The sequence below is a fragment of the Mustela putorius genome, unplaced genomic scaffold, assembly GCF_011764305.1.
Source record: "Mustela putorius furo isolate JIRA1106 unplaced genomic scaffold, ASM1176430v1.1 tig00000835_pilon_pilon_pilon, whole genome shotgun sequence".
NCBI lineage: Eukaryota > Metazoa > Chordata > Mammalia > Carnivora > Mustelidae > Mustela > Mustela putorius.
In genome coordinates, this window is record NW_025421492.1 from 8,829,905 (window position 1) to 8,849,057 (window position 19,153).

A 19,153-nucleotide genomic window follows, 5' to 3' on the forward strand; every position below is an offset into this window, starting at 1 on the left:
TCGGTTCCGAAGTCAGCGTTGGGAGTGTGTGTGCGGACGTGGGCGGAAGGTCGCGGGTGCTGCTTCCTCGTGTGACATCACAGACCAGCATCAGGGTGAGGGTTAGGGTGTGGTGGAGCGCCCCTGGCCAAGCACCTCCCGAGGACAGCCACCGAGCACCCCAGCAGCGCCCGCCATCTGGGCCTCACCCAGAGCCCAGCCCCCACTGCCCCGTGGCCCCGGATGCGCTAGCTCGGAGCCCTGTTATGCGCGTTCGGAAATACACGTGGACTTCAAAGCGAGGAGGTAGGGGTCGTCTTCCCCGTCAGACAACACACACGGAATGCCAGGGGAGCGCTCTCCGGTCTCAGAAGCACTGTCTTCTCAAATGAGAAGGAGTCAGGTTCCCGTCACCTCGAGGAACACCAGGAGGAGCCTCGGGGACGGTTGGGCTCTCTAGGTCCGGAGGAACCCAGAGGTGTCTGCCTGCCAAGGAGCCGCGAGCGGCAGGCACACCCCTGCCGGAGGGGAGGGCTCGCAGCTGCACGAAGGGACGGACGGCCGTGGCAGAAGTGCCGGGACACAGAGAACGGAGCTCTCTCTCGCATCCCGGTGGTGCTTTGGGGTGATGTGGCTCTGCCTGCCGGCGCTGTGGGCTCCCACTTCACCCAAGGAGCTCCCAGCCCAGCCAAACACCATCCCAGACAAACGGAGGGAGGCAGACAGGTTAGCAGGGCCTGTTGCGTCCTGGGTGAACCAGCAGGAATCAGAAGGGAAGGGGTGTGGGGGACCGGCAAGCTCCCCGGCTCCTTGACCCCGCAGTGCAGCCGCACCCCGCCCCGGGATACACGGTTTGCAGTCTGCAAAGTGAGCCCCCGAACCTGCCCCCAAGGATCCGTGCCCACCCGTGACAAAGGATTCATGGCACTCCTAGACCCAGCAGGCCCTCGACGGTCACTGGAGCGGCTGTCCCTGTCCGCAGACACCCCGCCCCGGCTCCTAGTGCCCCCCCGGCCAGGCTTCCTCCCCCTCCCCCACCCCACCCTGCTCTTCTGGTCCTGGTTTCTGTAGGCATGGCTAAGAGAGGTGCTTAGGGACTCTGAGAGCCGTCACACCAGCCGTCCCCGGAGTAGTTGGGAGACGGACCATGGGGGCGTGAAGGCCAGCGGGTGCCGGCCCCCACTCAGGCCCCCTGCGGGACCTCACTTCTGCCCTTCTGGGGCAGGGTGACATCCCTCGCAGTTGACTCTGGCCCCGCCGTCATTCACAGCACCCTGTGCCTTCTAAGCGTCCCAGTTTGGACAGATTACGTGGGGGAGGCAGGTGATCGCCAGGGCAGAAGTGGGCACTGTGAGGTTCAGAGACCATGTCATAAAAGAGCAGTAATTTCTCTGCAAGACCCAGTCGAGGGACGTCTGGGGAGTGTGGTCGGTGCAGTGTCTGCCTTTGATCTCGGGTCCTGGGATGGAGCCTGCTTCTCCCTCGCACCTTCTGCTTGTGCTCACTCTCTCTGTCTCTCTCTAGCAAATAAAATCTTTTTAAAAAAAGAAAGAAAGAAAAACTCAGTCAAGCAGCCCAAGATAGTGGCTCTAAGTCCCTTTTCTCCCTACAAGAAGCAGGAGGTTCCATTCCAGAATGTAAGAGCCTGATGCATCAGAGGCTTTGAGTCATTGTTGGTGACACGGGCGCACGCACACATGAAGCCGCTGATGACCTTCTCTTCTAGACACTGTTCCTTGCATCTTTCTGGCTCTTTAAAGTTCTGGGAACTGCGGGCTCCACACACACAGCCTCACACTCCCCAGATGTCTGAGCTCAGTTCCTCGGGCAGACCGGAGGAAGCGACGCAGAAGCCTCCCCAGGCTTCCCCAGGAAGCCACCCCAGGAGCACCAGTCCCAAGTGACCAGGAGAGGAAGGCAGAGTGGGTCAGCCAGGGAGGCCCCTCGCAGGACTGGGGAGCTCTGGGGGCCTCTGACCCCCGCCTCTCTGCCCTAGTGAGAGGTGCCCCTGCAGACGCTGAGCCTCAAGCATCTTTGGTCTGTCCCCCGGCGGCCAGGGGGACGCAGGCACAGAGACCCAGGCACGGACAGCTAGGAGTCCACCCAGTGTGGGCACAGACCCATGGGAGGTGGGGTCCAGGCGAACACGAAACAGGGAGACCCGGGGCCCAGGGGAACATGGGTCCCCGGGGACGTGGGCCCGGGAGACTTGGGGACCAGGAGAGATAGGTCCAGGGGGAGGTGGGCCCAGGGCCGCTGTTTCTTGTTTCGCTCCACCTGGTCTTTCTCCGGGATGTCTAACCCCTTCTTCCACATCTTTGTGTGTGTTTGGAAGCTCTATTATCTAAAGACCCTAGGGCCCTCCCTTACCCCTCGGGTGCCTGCCGCTTCTTGCTCTGAGGGTTGTAACCCTGTGAGTTTCATAATTTTGCTTTGTCATTTCATCGTCACTGAGGCTCCGACTGTGGGAATCCCACAAGGCTGGACGCGAGAGCTGGTCCCGCGAGAGCCGTGGCACTGTGGACATCTGGGCTGCTTCCCACCCTGGGTTCTGGGGACGTCCTGTGCATCCCAGGGTCAGCAGCCCCCATGCTCTCCGCCCACGGCTGTCAGTCACCAGCAAACAGTGGCCGCAGCCCCGCCAAACGCCGCGTGTGTCAGGTTGAGAACCACAGCTGTGGACGGAGGGTGTGCGGCTCTAACACGGGCCGTGGGGACAGTGCCAACCCGAAACCACCTTCCGTGCGCGATCGTATCTGCACTTGGAGTTTCACAGACCGAAATCCCAGCCCCAAACGACTGTGACGGCAGACGCTGAGGTCCATGCTCTCATTCTACACCCAGAGCCGGCCCAGAAATCTCATGGTCTTCCCACACCAGCAGATGGAGTTTTTTCTAGGTTACCCTTTTCCTGAGTGCGTGGCCTAGCTAAGGTCCCCGGGCTTCACACCCTCGGCTCCTGCCAGAACAGCTGGACCCACTGACGGTCCGTGAGGAGGGAACGAGTGTGACAGACCCCACAGCTTGACAACAGAGAGATCAGACTTCCTCACCCGTTCCCACGCGCTGCCTCGTGGGGACCAGAGAGCGCTCTTTGGTCATGAATGAGGCTGCATAGCTCTTCCTATGTGGAAAGGCTCTTTTTTCCTTTCCTGTAAACTTTGTGGCTTTTGCTCATTTTTCTACTGAGCCGTCCGTCCTCTTAAAACCAGCTGCGCTTACAGACTGTTGTGTTTGTGTTGGGAGTGGGGATGTGTTCAAGGTGCTTGGAAGTGACAGCGTGGCCTCCCGAGTGAGCAAGAAGTTGACTGAGAACACTTGTAAAGTGAGCGGTGACTAGTACTTCTATTTCTACAGGTACGTTCTGGCATGTTCTGTGGAACATGTGTGTTCTACATGTATGTTCTGGAAAAACGGTTTCCAGAAGTCCCGGGGTCCGGCAGATTACCCAGATCTTTCAACCCCTGCGCACTGACAGGCCCTTGGAAGCACGCAGCTGATTTAGCTACAAAACGACTCCCTCATCCTGTTCCACGGACTTAGTATGTGACTCAGAAGGGGTGGGGGGGGGGGAGAGACCGAAGCCCCGGGCAGCCCAGACAGGCTTCCACACGTGCGTGTCACGTAAGCTGGGTTATTTCTCTGTCCCTCGTTTGAGACCGGATGCCGGTATTCCCAGCAGAAACTGCTTCAGGTTCCGCAATCCCGGGGGAGGGTGTGCGGTGCTTCCCTCTGGGGCATGGGACCTTCAGCACCTTCCCGGGAGCTGCAGCCGCTGGTCCACGCCCGTCAGCCTCACGGGGCTCTGGGCACTCGGGACCGTGTCCCCGTGAGGGCCACACGCTGCCCCCGCAAGTCTTCCCTGACAAATCGCTGCTGTTTCCTGCCATTTTGAGAGCAGATGCCTTGTGACCTCAGGAAGGAGGTTCTGTCTGGGAGCCTGGGGGGAGGTGGGGTGGGGGTGGGGCAGGGAACTCTCAGAGCTCTGCACTCCTCTGAGTCTTTGATTTGGGGGAGCAACAGGAAGTCTTGGCAGCAAGTTCCCGGGACCCAAATGATGACTGCTTTCCAGTAAGTGAAACCTCGCTCCTTCAACACAACTTCCACTTTTCCCCAACTCCTTGGTTCTGAGAGGCTCTCCTGGCTCTCCAGACCTTTCTGGGTGCCCAGAGCACCCTCTTATTTCTCCTATAGACCCCACCTTGCAGCTGGGGGTGCTGGGCTCTCTGTCCCCCAAACTGGAACGCCAAGGAACCACGTCCTCCGTGTCAGGTGTGTGGCACACCTGTTCGCCCCGTGCGGCTGATGGCCGAGTGCACACGGGATTCAACCTTGATCACTGCCTCTCGCTTCCAGCCACCAGCTGCCCTTCCAGAGCCCAAGAGCCCACCGCCCACAGCTTGATGAAAACGTCCCCTCTGTCTTTCCCCCTTGACCTTTATTCGAGGCGCCGGTGAGCCTGCGGGGCGTCGGGTCGGTGGCCCACCCTTGGCCACTGCCCTCCTCCCGGGGAGGTGAATTGACAGGAGGGCACCACCTAAGCGGGCCTGCGGGGGCTGAAGGGGTCCGTTCCGCGGTTCCGTGCAGGTGGGACAATCCGGCTTCTTCCCAGGCTGGATCCCCCGCGCGCGCCCTGACCCCTCCGTTCCTTTGCAGGTGCTGCGACCCGAGTCCCGCCGGGCTCCGGGGCCATGGCGCGGCTCCCCGAGCCCGCGAGTGGCCGGCGCGTGGTCATCATCAACGTGGGCGGCTGCAGGGTGCGCCTGGCCTGGGCGGCGCTGGCGCGCTGTCCCCTCGCGCGCCTGGAGCGCCTGCGGGCCTGCCGCGGCCGCGACGAGGTCCTGCGCGTGTGCGACGACTACGACGCCAGCCGCGACGAGTTCTTCTTCGACCGCAGCCCGTGCGCCTTCCGCGCCATCGTGGTGCTGCTGCGGGCCGGCAAGCTGCGGCTGCTGCGCGGCCCCTGCGCGCTGGCCTTCCGCGACGAGCTGGCCTACTGGGGCACGGACGAGGCCCGGCTGGAGCGCTGCTGCCTGCGCCATCTGCGCCGCCGCGAAGAGGAGGCGGCCGAGGCGCGCGCGGTGCCGCCGGGGAGCCCGGGGGACGCGGGGCCCGGACGGCGCCTGCGGGACCTGCTGGACGACCCGCGCTCCGGACCCGCCAGCAAGCTCTTCGCCTGCGTGTCCGTCGCCTTCGTGGCTGCCACGGCGGTCGGCCTCTGCCTGAGCACCATGCCGGACATCCGCGCGGAGGAGGAGCGGGTGAGCGGGGCGGCGGTGGGGGATGGGGGGGGGGTGCAGTGGGGATGGGGGAGGGGGGCGCAGACTGGGATGGCCCCAGGGTGCGGGGCGTGGGGGGCCTCTGGGCCTGCGGAGGGGCTGCTGGTGCAGGTTGGTTGTGGCCAGGCCAGAGGGTGGGGACAGCTGGGACCTGGAGGCAGCTAGGCCAAGGGAGAGCCAGCTGAGTGCTGGTTCCAGAACCCCTCCCGCGTCCAGCACTGACACCCCAGGATCCGGCCCACTCCTGCTCTGGTCCAGAGCCCCCAGAGTGAGCCTTCTGGAGGAGGCGCTGGCGTCAGCCAGGTGGCTGGGCGGGGATCAGACAGCCGGTGAGCAGCCCTTCCCGGAGCCTCTCCAGCCGGCAGGCCAGCAGCCCCCGATGACTTGCAGCCAAACATGCGGGATCATAAAGGCCTAGGGAGTCGTGTGCTCTAGCCTCTAGTCCTGGGTCTTGAACCAAGGGGACACGACCTCACATTCAGGAGGGGCACTGGAGCCAGTCCTGGGTCTGCTCAGACATACCCAGGGTTGGCTGTGTTGAGGGGCTGGGCGCAGTGGTACACCCTGTCCCCGTTTGGTCTGTGAGAACGCCCGCACATGTGGCCAGAAATGTTCCCAGTTTGGATGTTGCCCAACGTGTGTCAGCATTTATGCACTGAATGCGTGGTGGAAAACCCAGGGGACATTCCGGAAAGGCCTGGAGTGTGTGCTGTCTGGGGCAGCAGCACTGGGAGACGAGAGGGTCCTGCGGCGTTTGGAGGGCAGAGTCGAGCATTCCAGCGTTTCCTTCTCGGGAGGGTATAAACCCTCCACAGTCCCCAGCTTTCCCATTCCAGGGGCTGGACCGAGGCTTCGGAGCACCTTCCTTGGGCAGAGAGCTCGAGATCAAAGCCTCGGAGCCCCTCAGAGGTCAGGAGGTCAGCCTGGAGCACAGGTGGTGGGGTCACCCCTTATCCAGAGTCACAGTGACGAGATGAAGGCCAGTGTCCTCCCCCGAAACAGCAGCCGGCTGACCAGGAGCCTGGCGACCCTGACGGCAGAGTCAATTTCAACATGAATTTTAGGAGGTCGGTTCCCTTTGCCGTTGGGTGTCTGATTCCTGAGCCGTCGCCTCCAGGGGTCTTAGCTCCGGTTTCGGATTCTGCTTCAAAAAGCCACTTGCCATGTTTGGATTTTCTGAACTGTAGTAACCCCGGGCAGTACGCAGAGGGGACCCATTTACATAGTAGAGTCAGGACACCGGAGGAGTTGGGGTTGCCTCGTTCCTGATGTCCTTTCGGGAGTCCAGCTGGCCCCTGCGCAGTCCTTGGGTGCCCACCGGCCTCCGTGCCTCCCCCAGTTCGAGCCCCTTAGCCCCTGCCCCCCACTTCCTGAAACATCACTTCATGCTGGCCAGGCACCGCCTCGTCCCGTCAGTTGTGGGATTACAGAGGAAGAATCCCAGTGTCGGTGAGCACATGCTGGACTGTGTCGTGTGTGCCCCTTGCCTGGGGACAGACACCTGTGGGGCATCTGGCCTCCCGCACAGACCAGGTGCTGAGTAAAGAGCAGGTGTCGCTCATCGCCGTCTCAGGGGAAACCTGCCCAGAGCCGACCAGCATCTGGACGAAGTGCAGATGACACGTTGTGTCATTACTGCCACCGCCACGGCCAGAACCTTTTCATCTTCCCAAACTGGAAGTCCGCCCCCATTAAACCGAACCCCTCCTCCCCCAGCGCCTGGCACCCACCATCTACCCTCTGTCTTTATGACTGCGACTCCTTCAGGGCCTCACACAAGTGGAATCCCACCGGACTTAGGCTTGTGGCTGACTTCTGTCACTGAACATATGTCTTCAGGTTCGCCCGTGTCGCAGCAGGTGCAGAATTTCTCCCTGTTGAAGGCTGAGTAGTATTTCCCTGTCAAGCACGCCACATCTTCTCATTCTGTCTGTGGACACTCGGGTTGCTAACCCTCCGGCCCATGGCGCCGGACGCTGGCGTGACCCCGTATCAAAACCCTTGCTTGAGTCCTTGTCCTTCATTATTTTGGGTAAACATCCAGGCATGGGCTTGGAGGATCATATCGTAATCCTGTGTTTCCTTGTTTGCGAAACCACCTCACTGTTTGCTGCGCTGGCTACACCGTTGACTCTTTCCAGGAACGAGGCAGATGGGGTGGAGGCGGAAGGAAAGAAACTTGGGAGCCTTTTAGTACTTTCTTGTCGGGGTTTTTCCAGTAGAATTTAACTTGAAAGTCACAGGGCTGCAGTAATTTCTGTATGTGATTTCCGATTTTTAAAGTGGCTAAAAGATTTCTTTTTAAAGTTTAAGTATCATTCTGCCCACAGCGCCGAGCCCCCCACCAACCCCCCCCCCCCCGGGCTGTGAATGCCCTCAGGGACCCGAGGGCCCTTTTCTGTCTCCTCCAGCACGGAGCCGTGGGGCCGCCCTCAGGGCTGAGCGCCCGCCCCGGAAACCCGCCCTTCTGAGGCCGCATGCCCGGTTAGGCTGCTCGCAGGAGCCTGTGCCGGCAGGTGCCGTCCCCGGGAGCCCCTGACCGCTGACTCCGGCCGGAGCCGCATCGTGGGTCACCGTGTTCCCGGCGCCACTGGAGCAAATGCCACAGACCGCCTGGTGGAGGCTCCCACGCATCTCCCCGCACAATCCTGGCGCTGGCCCCAAGGAACCTTCCAGAAAGGGGAGTGGCAGACGTCCTTGCTGCGTTTCTGCTGCCCCAGTTGCTGCTCTCCCTGGCCGTGCACGGTCCTGTCACCAGGCCTCAGCCCTCAGGAGCCCTCCTGCTAGGATCTGTGATCGCCAGATGCCCCAGGGTGTGCACAGCCCGCCAGCCCTCACAATGGCCTCCACAGGGAGGGGAGCAGCCAGCGGCCGGCCGCACGAAGAGCCAAGTGGCCCCGTGTCATCAGCATCCCCAGGGAACCTGGATTTGGAGGGGTGAGGCTGGCAGGTGGGAACAGGTGGACAGGGCCAGGTACCCCCGAGGGCACAGGTGGGGCAGGAGCCCCTGAGTGCTCTGTGCACAGCAGCTCCTAACCCTTTGGGGCCCAGAGCCAGCTCTGGGACAGAGGGACAAAGGCACAGACTGGACACACTCGGGACCCCAGGCCATGCCGCAGACTGGGCGCCTCCAATTGGGCTAAAGCCCCTGCTTGTCTGGGAATCGAGGGCAGCAGCGAGACCACCGGACTTTCTAAAACAGTCGCACCGCTGCGACCTGCAGCTGGGTGACTGCTGGGAAGCCTCTGGACTGGCCACACCACCCCTGACCCTGGGGGGATCGGGCCTTGTGGGACGACAGGCCACTGAAGATCCTACACCATGTTGTCCGCACACCCCAGCAGAGGGTCTGAAAACCCCTCCTCTGGGCGGAGGCACCACTGCCTTTGTCTGGGGACAGACCTGCCACATTGTGTCCAGAGACCTGCACCCGGGCCGTGTCTGCATGTGAGCCTGCGGGATAAGCCGCGGCGCCGGCCCACTATCTCCAGGCACAAAACAGGCGATGACCACGGCGGCGGAGGTCCTGAGCCCCAACGGCTCATTCGTGGGGAGGCGAGCCACCGGACGGCGGCGCATGGCGGAGACAGGTCTATGGGAGCCCCAGAGGCCCGGGTTCCTGAAGACTGAGATAAATCAGGGTCTGTACATGTAGGACACACTTGGGGAGAAGCCCTGTGCTGTCCATGGGGGGTGGAGATGCAGCCCTGCCGGCCCCTCCCTGAAGCAGGCTTGGGAACTGGGCGGGCGTGAGGGTCTGTCCCCACAGGCCGAGGGGGGCAGTGCAAGGCCCCCAGGTCACCTCCCCTCCAGCGAGAGGGGGTCCGCAAGTTCACGCCAGCGTCCGCTGAGTCTGGGGAGTTTGCTGAGCCCCCGGGAGGTTCTGGCCAGGTGGGAGCTCCGGGTCAAAGGCAGGCCCGACCAGGACCTGCCGGCAGCTAGGCACACGGAAAAGCCTGCACGCCCCATCTGTGCAACGGGCTGCCGTCCCGAGTTCCACGTCTTCGATCTTCCTCTGGTCTGTGAGCACATTTCCACAACGGTGCTTCTCCAAACTCCGGCATCTGGTCCTCCCAAAGGTCGCTTCTGTTTCCTGATTCTTTTCTGAGGCAGGGATCATGATTTACGGTTTCCACACCCGCTCCAGGGTTTCTTACTGGAAAGACGCAGGGCAGCAACGCTGGGTCACATGGACCTTTCCTCCGGGCTTCGCTCCTGTTACCTGTTCTAGCGCAGGTGTCCTTGTCCTCCGTGTGCGCGCACACACGTACACAGACACATGCATGCGCACACATGTACAGACACATACATGTGCACACGTAGACACATACATGCGCACGCACGCACATAGACACATGCATGTGCACACACGTACACAGACACACGCATGCGCACACACGTACAGACACACACATGCGCACACACGTACACAGACACATATGTGCACACACGTACACATACATGCACACACGTACACAGACACATCCATGTGCACACACATGTGCACGTGGATGCACACAGATACATGTGTGTGCATGCACATGCAGATACATACATGCACACGTGCACATACTAAGTACTCGCACACACACGCAGACACATGCACACGGATATGCGCGTGCACACACGTATGTGGCTACACATGTGCACATATACACATGCGCACACACGTACAGATACACACATGCACGCGTACACACGTGCACACACACGTCCGCACACTGGGATTACCGATGCTGCCCCTCAGGGACCCACAGCTTGGGGACACCCACGGTCACCCTGGGACAAACCCCATGACTCTCTGCCCAGTTTCCTTCACGACAGTGTCCAATGATGAGAACACCCTGGGGTCGAAGGACTCTGCACTTAGTTACAAATGAACTCAGTTTCTTTGGCAAGAAATGAGCTGTTCTAGGAGCCTGCTTCCCCCTCCCCCCGGGGAAACCTCTGCCCCAGGAGTTGTGGAACTGGGGGTGGGGACAGTGCCTGGCTTCTCTGGTGACCCCCATTCACTGAGCTGACTGGGGGGAGGGGGTCAGAGCAGCTCAGGTCCTCTGGGTTGCCTCTCCTGGCGTAACACCACCAGCACAAGCCAGGACCCCAGGCAAGGCGGGGACCCCAGTGTTCTCAGAGCAGGGTAGGGCAGAAGTGGGGACTGGGAGGGAGAAGGCGCCCCCTTCGAAGCTGCACTGCCCTGGGGAGCTAGGGGACGTGGCCTGTGTTCTGGAGCAGGTCTCCTCGCTGAGCTGGGGCGGTGGTATTTCTCTCGCCTTTCTAAATGAATTTCTTTAGCTTTGCTCGAATAGATGTTCCGTTTGCCGTTTCCAGAGGCTTTAATGGCTGTTTTTAATGACTTTCACCAGTAGTGCTGGGGAGGCGGGGAGCGGGTCGGCTGAGCTCCAGGCCAGGTGACAGCCTCGGAGGGAAACCGGCCCCCGCGCATGGGGAAGGAGGGTCCGGGCGCGTGGGGGAAGGGCAGCGCGGGTGTGACCGCACCCCGCCCCTCTCCTCTGCAGGGCGAGTGCTCCCCCAAGTGCCGCAGCCTCTTCGTGCTGGAGACGGTGTGCGTGGCCTGGTTCTCCTTCGAGTTCCTGCTGCGCTCGCTGCGCGCCGAGAGCAAGTGCGCCTTCCTGCGGACGCCGCTCAACGTCATCGACCTCCTGGCCATCCTGCCCTTCTACGTGTCGCTGCTCGCGGGGCTGGCGGCGGGGGGCGCGGGCGCGGGCGCGGCGCTGCTGGAGCGCGCGGGGCTGGCGCTGCGGCTGCTGCGGGCGCTGCGCGTCCTCTACGTGATGCGCCTGGCGCGCCACTCGCTGGGGCTGCGCTCGCTCGGCCTAACCGTGCGCCGCTGCGCGCGCGAGTTCGGGCTCCTGCTGCTCTTCCTCTGCGTGGCCACCGCGCTCTTCGCCCCGCTGGTGCACCTGGCCGAGCGCGAGCTGGGCGCGCGCCGCGACTTCTCCAGCGTGCCCGCCTGCTACTGGTGGGCCGTCATCTCCATGACCACCGTGGGCTACGGCGACATGGTGCCGCGCAGCCTGCCCGGGCAGGTGGTGGCGCTCGGCAGCATCCTCAGCGGCATCCTGCTCCTGGCCTTCCCGGTCACGTCCATCTTCCACACCTTCTCGCGCTCCTACTCCGAGCTCAAGGAGCAGCAGCGGCGGCGCGCCGCCAGCCCCGAGCCGGCCCTGCGCGAGGACAGCGCGCGCTCGGCCCCGGCCACCGAGGTCGGCCTGCAGGGGCCCGCCACAGCCGCCCACGCCGGGGTCCCCGCACCTGGGGGGTGGCCGCGACTGTGGCCCCCAAGAGGCCACTCCTCCTGAGCTTCCTCAGGAATAGAAGCGCGTCACCCCCCAACCCCATCCCATGGGCGACCTCGGGGTGGGGGTCCTGGATCCTTCCAGGTACCCACTGCATGTCCCTCTGGCCAGCGCAGCCCTAACTCGGAGGGAGGGGGGGACTGATCCTCCTCTTCTGGTCATTGCTTCCCTCTTTCCTCCTCCTTCCCTCCGGAGTTCGGATTCCCTGGCCCAGAAATTCCCAGACCATAGCGAATGCCAGGCGGCCACCCGTGTCCGCAGGCCGCACCCTCTGCTTCCCTGCCCCTTGGCTGGCAGCTCCTGGAGGAGCTATCTGTGGTGGGCAGTTGGGGGGGGCTCCTGCTTCTGCAGGGTCATCCACTGTGGGCGTCCCACTGCGACACACGCACGCACACGCACGCATACATGCACACATGCACACACGGCTTCTTCTTGCCCAGATGGAGACGGGCCGGCTTCACTGAGCCTTCCGTCGGCTCCAAGTTCTCGGAGGGTCAGCGCAGGGAGCCGCACCGTGTCACACCAGCAGCCAGGGCAGTCGCGCCACTATCCTGCTGAGGGGAAAAGCCATACAGCTTTATCGGAGGTCTAAGCCTGCGGAAAGGGACCTTCATCTACTCTGATTAGAGCCCCACTTCTCGTGGGGCTCGGGAGCCTGTGCCCCGCCGGCCGATGTGATGACGGGGCCCCAGCTCCTTCCCACACACCCGGCGGCTGTGAGTGGAACCAAAGAAAGAGGCCACAGGTGACTTTTCAAGAACGGAGATGGGCTCATGGCGAAAGACGCCTCTGCGTGCTTGACTGCTCTTCATTTCGCCGTCGGGATTTTTACTGCATGCAGAATTAGCAGTTAATTTTAACGAACTGATTATCAAAAAGAAAGTAAAAAAATCTACCCTCAGAGCAAGACAAGGGTCCAGGCTGGGGATGCCGGATGCCGGAGAGAGACCACGTGGGTGTCACCCACACGGAGGAGCTCCAGGCCAGACTCACTCTTGGACCCTGGGGCCAGTGCGGGAGGGGTTGGGGGGGTCATCCAAAAATTTAGAATATCATTTTCATGTATTTTCACCGTATCTCTGATATTTCTGAGACCTTGCCCCGAGATGTAAATTGTCTCCGTGAAAAAAAAAGAAGCACTCAGTACACACAGCTCCATTCCTACAGGCTTGACAAAACTGTCCACTTTTCTTCAAACACTTCCCTTGGCCTTTCTTTAAACAAAAGACTTCTCACCCTTTCAAGGCATTCGGTGGTCAGGGCCTCCCCTGGCCTGGTCCTGCTGCTTTGTCGGGGGAGCTGGTCTGCGTCGGGGGGCCAGTCTGTCCTGGGGCACTGGTCTGTGCTGAGGGGCTGGTCTGGTCTGTCCCAGGACACTGGTATGTCTAGGGAGCTGGTCTTTCCTGGGGGAGGGGTTGGTCTGGTCTGTCCCGGGAGCTGGTCTGCCCTGGGGGCTAGTCTGAGGGGGTGGGGTCGCTGGTCTGTCCTGGGGGACTGGTCTGTGGCCCCTCAGGTCTGGCCCAGGAGACTGGTCTGTTTGGGGAGCTGGTCTGGCCCTGGGGGCCAGTATGTCCTGGGGCACTGGTCTGTGCTGAGGGGCTAGCCTGGTCTGTCTGGGGGGACTGGTCTGTCCACGGGGCTGGTCTTTCCTAGCGAACTGATCTGTCTGGGGGGAAGGGGTGGTCTGGTCTGTCCGGGGAGCTAGTCTGCCCTGGGGACTGATCTGTCTGGGGGGTGAAGGGGGGCTGCTGGTCTGTCCAGAGGGTGGGGGCTGGTCTGTCTAGGGAGCTGGTCTGTCTGGGGGGCTGGTATGTCCGTGTGGGGGGACCGAGACAGCAGTCTGGTCCCTGCCCCTCACAGAGGCAGAGCTGGACCCCAAGAAGAGGGCACCCCCCCTTCTCTGAAGACCCGTGTGGACCCATGGGGACCCATGATTCACTGTGTCCTGGGCGCCCACTTGGACTCCATTCACGAGGCCACACGGATCCGCAAGCGGTTTATTGGGTTAAAGTCAGAGCGCAGAGACCCCGAGTGCTCCCCTTGCTGGGCACATGCCGCATGGCCGCAGTCAGAGGGAGACACTTCAATCTGGAGGCAATTACGGCTACTGACACCCCCTGTGTTTAAAAATAAACATTTTCAAAGCATCTTACAGCCCAAGTGACTAAGCAGGACCCTCACTCAGACAGTCAGGCGTTTGTGAGCAAAGCTCAGGAGGAGGCAGCAGCTGGAACAGCAGGACAGCAGCGCTGCCCCCGCACACCTGCCCTAGGGCCGCCCTCCGCCCTGCAGAGGGGAAGCCTCACGGCTGCTGGGACACTCAGGCGCCGGGACCTGGGAGCTCGCCCAGGGCTGCTGGGCACAGCAGAGATGCTCCTGTACAACTGAGGGGGGAAGAGCATGTGGCCAGGGACGCCCCGCCCTGGCACGTCACCCCACGCCCGAGGAGCGTGGGGACACCTGCATCACACGTGCCCTCGCCTGACTCGCAGGCCACCCCCGTCCTGGAACATGGACGTCCAGGGCGGCAGGCTGCAGGCACGTGCGATTCCCAGAACCCAGAGGGAACACCAGTAAGTACACCTGTCCTCGGCGGAGGGTGTGTCCCTACAGACCTGGTCCTGGGCCCCCAGCTTTCCTGGGGGCACACACGGGCCACTTGTGCCCCCCACATACCCCCAGGACTCATGGGGAACTCTAGGCTCTGGTGCCAACACCCCTGAGCTCACTCTGGCAGCATGCAGCCGGCACAGGCTTGCCTCCTCGCTGCCAGCGGCGTCCACACAGGCATCTCCCAGGAGGCGGCCAATGCAGAAATGAGGTGTGTGGGCACACGGAATACTCTGGGCCCCACTGCCAAGCTGAGGGCCAAGTCCTGAGTCCCGTGACGCGGCTGCACTGAAGATGACCCTCACAGGGCAGACTCCGGCAGGTCACCAGAAGCGCTTGTAAAGTGCATCCTCACGGCTTCCTTCCCACAAGCACTAGCTGTGTACAAACCCCAGGCCCACTCTCTGTGCCCGGGCCCTGCTCTGAGTCTCCCTCGCGCGCGTGCTGTCTCCAGGATGTCCACGTTTGGGCCATTCTGAGACCAGGCTCTGTGCGCCGGGTGCATGGGCTCTCCTGGTGCCCCTGCTCCCCCACCCGCCCAGGCCGAGGGTTGCCGACAGCCCGGCTACAGGCCCCGGGGACTCCCGGCAGGCCTGAGACCCAGAGGGGCTTCCTGGAGCCCTGTCCCGCAGCAGCCCAAAGTCTGCCATTTCCTGGGTCTGTGAGCACATTCCAAGTCCCAGACAGGTGTTTTCTGAGAGGAAGGAAGAGAACACTTGCTTCTCCATCACCTGGAAAACAGCCTCAGCCCAGCCCTGGGGTCTCGTGCCCACTCACACTCGTCCTCGGGGTGGAGCACGAATGTTGGCCCCCAGGCCCCTGGCACCCCACCCGAGACCCACAGAGCTGATCGAGATCCCGATGGCCCGGACATCCCCTTGGCCACGCAGGGACGACAGGCGCCTGGGCCAGGGCCCACGGCGGAGGCCACGCGTCCGTGTCCCACCGCCACCTCAGAGGGCCTTGGCGCTGGCGGGGTGTGCCACGTGGGGGGCTGGCTTCTGGGGGTGGCGGGCGAAGGCGTAGGCCTGTCCCAGGATGGCCAGGTCCACCAGCACCTGCAGCAGGCCGCACACGGAGAACTGCAGGGGGGCGCCGTTGAGCAGGAAGTAGGCCGTCTTGAAGGTGTCGCCGCTGGCCCACATGAGCACCATCTTGATGCTGCAGAGACACAAGCCGGCGGTCAGCAGCCATCCAGGCCCCCACCTGTCCCCCCCCCGCTCCTCCTGTCCTCACCGTGAGGCCACGGCATGCACAGCCGTAGGGACAGGCAGGCCCTGCGGCTGCCAGGCAGGGAAGCAGACACCTTGGACACCGTGGCACGGCTCACGTGGCCTCCTGAGCGTTCCGTCCCTCCTGACAGCCGGCGTGCATGCTATGACCCTCAGGAGGCATGCTGTGGCCTCAGAAGGGAGGGGGGAGACCACCCCTTCCCACATGGCATCCCAAGGACCACCAGGCAGGTGGGGACGGCAGGAGAACAGCACTTGGCCACGGGGACGGGCGGGCTGAGCCGGGCTGGCCTCGGGAGACTTGCCTGGGGGGGGCCCTGTAGCCAGGAGCTTCCTTTCCTGGCCGGGCAGCCCCATCTGCACCCAGGCGTGCTGAGGACGAAACTGGAGGCCACAAGCAGCAACAGAGCGAACCCCTGGTCACGGGAACCCCTGCCTGGCCAGACCCCCGCCCTCAAACGGTAACTGGAGGGAGATGCCGTCTCTGGTCGCCGACGCCAACCTCCCTTCCAGCGCTTCAGATCAGTCCACAGGCAGGCAGGGACTCTCAGCCCTCAGTGGGTGGCAAGGGAGCACCTGTCCCTGCGACGTCCCCCAGCCACGTCCCCCAGCCACGTCTCCCCTGACAGCTTCGAGCACCCAGGCTTCCCAAGGCACCGGCACAAGCACTATTGTGTTTTCCGGTAACTTACCAGTAAATTTAAATCAGACCCGTTTCCACCCGTGGCCCGAACCCTCCCAGCTAAGTGAGCCAGACCAGAGTCCGAGAGGAGCTGCTGCCAGGAAGGGGGTTGAAGATGAAGGAGAAGCGTGGGGATCCCCACGCAGACGGGGCGCCGTCTGCTGCCAGAGCCGCCAGCACCAGACCAAGGGCCACGCATCCAGGCACTGAGCTTGCAGACGGACACAGTCCTCTGAGCCCCAGGCTCGTTCTCACTCCAAAAACCAGGGTGAGGACCCCCGTGTCTGGAACTCCCCGCCTGAGGACGTAGCCCTGCGTCCCCCACTCTGCCGCGGCCGTACAGAGCGCAGACGGGGACGGGGAGGCCTCCCGACCTGCCGCACACAGGCTGCCTGAGGCTTCGCGGGATGGTCACGGGGAAGACGGCCCGCAGCCTGGTGGGCCCCGTGCAGCCTCTCCGTGGACGGGCGCTCCACGACCGGAAAGGCCCCTAGATGTGTCCCCTTTGGCCTGTGATTCTGGCTCACACGGCATTCTAAGACTCTGTTGTGAGGGAGCTGGTAACTCTGCGTTTTAAAAATCCACACCGTGTACGACAGACCCTCTTTTCCTAGTTGCTTTCAACATCCGACTTCGGCTTTTAGCAGACCGTGACGGGGTCCGTGTTTGGGAACTGAGGAACTTCTCGAATCGGTAAGTTTATCTGACATCAAAGCTGGGAAGTTTTCAGACATTCTGTCAGTGTTTCGTCTGCTCCACACCCCTGCTCTCCTCCAGACTCCGACGACATCAATGTTAGATTTTCTCGCACTTTCCCTGAAGCTATTCTGGTTTTCCTCTGCTGTTGAGAACGTATTTTTATTGATCCGTCTTCAAGTTCACGGGCTCATTCCCCGGCCATCTGCTTTCCACTACTGAACTCACGAAGTATATTTTTATCTGGCTTACTGTGTTTTTTAATTTAAAATGTTCTGTTTGGTTCTTTTAATTTTATAGCTTCCACGTCTTCGCTGAGTTGTCCTGATTTCCGTTCACTTCGAGCGTGTTTCCTTTCCTCCCTGGACCAGTTTCCAGGGACCGTTCCCAGGCCCGGGTGCCCGCGCTGGTGGTGCGTCGTCAGCTGGCCGGCTCCTCCTCTGAGCTGCGGAGCCGGTGCTGATGTCTCTCCGCTGTGTGTCCTGGGCACGGTCAGTGCCACATGACGAGACTCCGCGTCCCGTCAAACCCCGTGGGAACGTCGGGTTCTGCTGCAACAGGCACGGTCACCGTCCAGCGGCATGTGGGCTGCCATGCGTTCAGCTCCTGTGGCTGCCACCAGCTCTGAAGGCAGCGACTCCGGGCCTGGGGCCTGCCTAGGGTCTGCGGAGGAAGGGCAAGGCCAGAACACTGACAGCCGCGGCCGGAGCTCACGCGCCCGCACACACGGAGCGGCGGGGGCTGCACTGGGAGCCCGTCCTGCTTGGCTCCGGGCACGGTGCTGAGCCCCAGGCTGGCGGGTCCAAAGGGAGACCAGCACCGCCCATGTCCGTCGTTCCCAGGGTTTCCTCCTGCTGCCCGGCCGAGTCCCCCCAGCTGCTGGGCACCTCCTGTCCAGGCTCTCTGCGCCCCTCGAGGGGAGAGTTGGGCTTGCCCCCTGCGGCCCTGAACAACATATGCGTTCCACCACTGGCCACCCCAGACTGGCCCCTGGGGATAGCTGGCCTGGTCTGCCCCGGACGGGGCAGAGAGACAGCGATTGTTGCTGTGATGTCCCCCCCAGGATCCGCTGCCTGCGGTGACCAAAAACCCTGCACTTGCCACGGCTGTGCCTCCAGCTCGGCCCGGACCGCCTGGTCTGGGGCAGCAGCGGGGGAACTCGGCGTGAGGCAAAGGGCCCCCCGGGGGCTGGACAGCGGGGAGCACGGGCAGGAACGGGGCTACCGACACACTCGGCGCTGGTGGGGACCGCAGAGAAGGACACAGCAGGGCGACCAGCCGAGGAGGGAAGCAGCTCAACCAGGGCCCCTGGCCGGGGCCCCCTACGGGCTGGCCCGCTGGGCTGAGATGGCCCGCCTGAATGCCCTGCGGAGGGGCCTGCCTGCCCGGGAGGGGCTGCTCGTAGCTCCCACACTCACCCCTGCGCTCTTCCAAGGAAAGTCCACACCCACACAGCAAGCATTTCAAGAAGCTCCGAGAGCAGCCAAGGTTTCTGCAAAAGGCCGTGAGGACAAGGAGAGAAGCAACAGGGCCCAGCAGAGGAGTCTAGTTCTGTCTTACAGAGTTAACAGTGCAAGACTCGGTCTGCCGGAGGCACCCACATTTTATCAGGAGATGGAGGCACCTCCCTCAAAACACAAATAAAATCTAACAAGCCCCAGCGCTGGTTCTAGGCCTGGCAGCGGGGTCCATCAGGGGGCCGGGCTGGAGCCTTCGCAGCGGACCTGGGCGGGAGCAGCCAGGCCTGGAGTGAGCCAGCCTGGAAAGGTCCTGCCTGTGTCTCCAGCTCCTTGGGGCCAGGCCACTCCTGGGGTTAGGGTGCTCCCGGCCGCCCTGGAATGGCCGCCTCGCAGGAAGCTGGCCCCTCCAGGCAAGGCGGCACTCCACATGAAGGCCTGGAGACAGTCCCAGGACCTCCACCCAGTGCCCGGTCACAGCCCCTCCCCCAGGCCCTGAATGCACAGGTGGCCTCTGCTCAGGGTCACAAATGTGACAGCCCCGTGGGCGGCCCCACACCAGCCACCTCGGTGGGGGGCTCAGGGTTGGGGGCATGGCCCCCAGATCAAATACTAGCCAAGCACAGGAAGCGATCAGCACCCTGGGTGGTCAGCTGTCAGGAAGGAGCGTTCCTGTGCAGGGCTCGGGATGTACGAGCTCATGCTGTTACCCCAAGACCCTGAGGCGCCCTGCCCCCACGAGCTGTGAATTCCCATCACCCACAACAACTATGGGAGGGAGGAACGAGCCCCAGAAGCTGGGCTCTCAGTCCACAACATGCCAGGGATGTCCTGGAGTCCCCACCCCAAGGGGGACCAGGATGGAGAAATCTTTTTTTTTTTTTTTTTAAGATTTTTTAAT

General features: G+C 62.5%; 2 protein-coding genes across 4 annotated transcripts in view; one reads left to right on the forward strand and one right to left on the reverse strand.

The window, feature by feature from the left end:
- Positions 1-3,079: 3,079 nt before the first annotated feature.
- Positions 3,080-13,459, forward strand: KCNG2 (potassium voltage-gated channel modifier subfamily G member 2). 2 transcript variants are annotated; one of them, XM_045085277.1, is made up of 3 exons: positions 3,080-4,251; positions 4,336-5,240; positions 10,775-13,459. In XM_045085277.1, the coding sequence occupies exons 2-3, from the start codon at positions 4,671-4,673 to the stop codon at positions 11,576-11,578; spliced, it is 1,374 nt and encodes a 457-aa protein (XP_044941212.1). In that variant the 5' UTR covers positions 3,080-4,251; positions 4,336-4,670; the 3' UTR covers positions 11,579-13,459. The 2 variants fall into 2 exon arrangements, with proteins under 2 accessions (XP_044941212.1, XP_044941210.1); XM_045085275.1 differs by having other exon boundaries at positions 3,080-5,240.
- A 99-nt stretch (positions 13,460-13,558) lies between these two features.
- The window catches only part of SLC66A2 (solute carrier family 66 member 2), a 47,283-nt gene continuing 41,688 nt past the window's right edge, over positions 13,559-19,153 (reverse strand). For both annotated transcript variants that reach the window (XM_045085279.1, XM_045085280.1), the window contains one exon: positions 13,559-15,346. In XM_045085279.1, the coding sequence (XP_044941214.1) occupies positions 15,139-15,346 (208 nt within the window). In that variant the 3' untranslated portion in view covers positions 13,559-15,138. The remainder of the gene's footprint in view (positions 15,347-19,153) is intronic.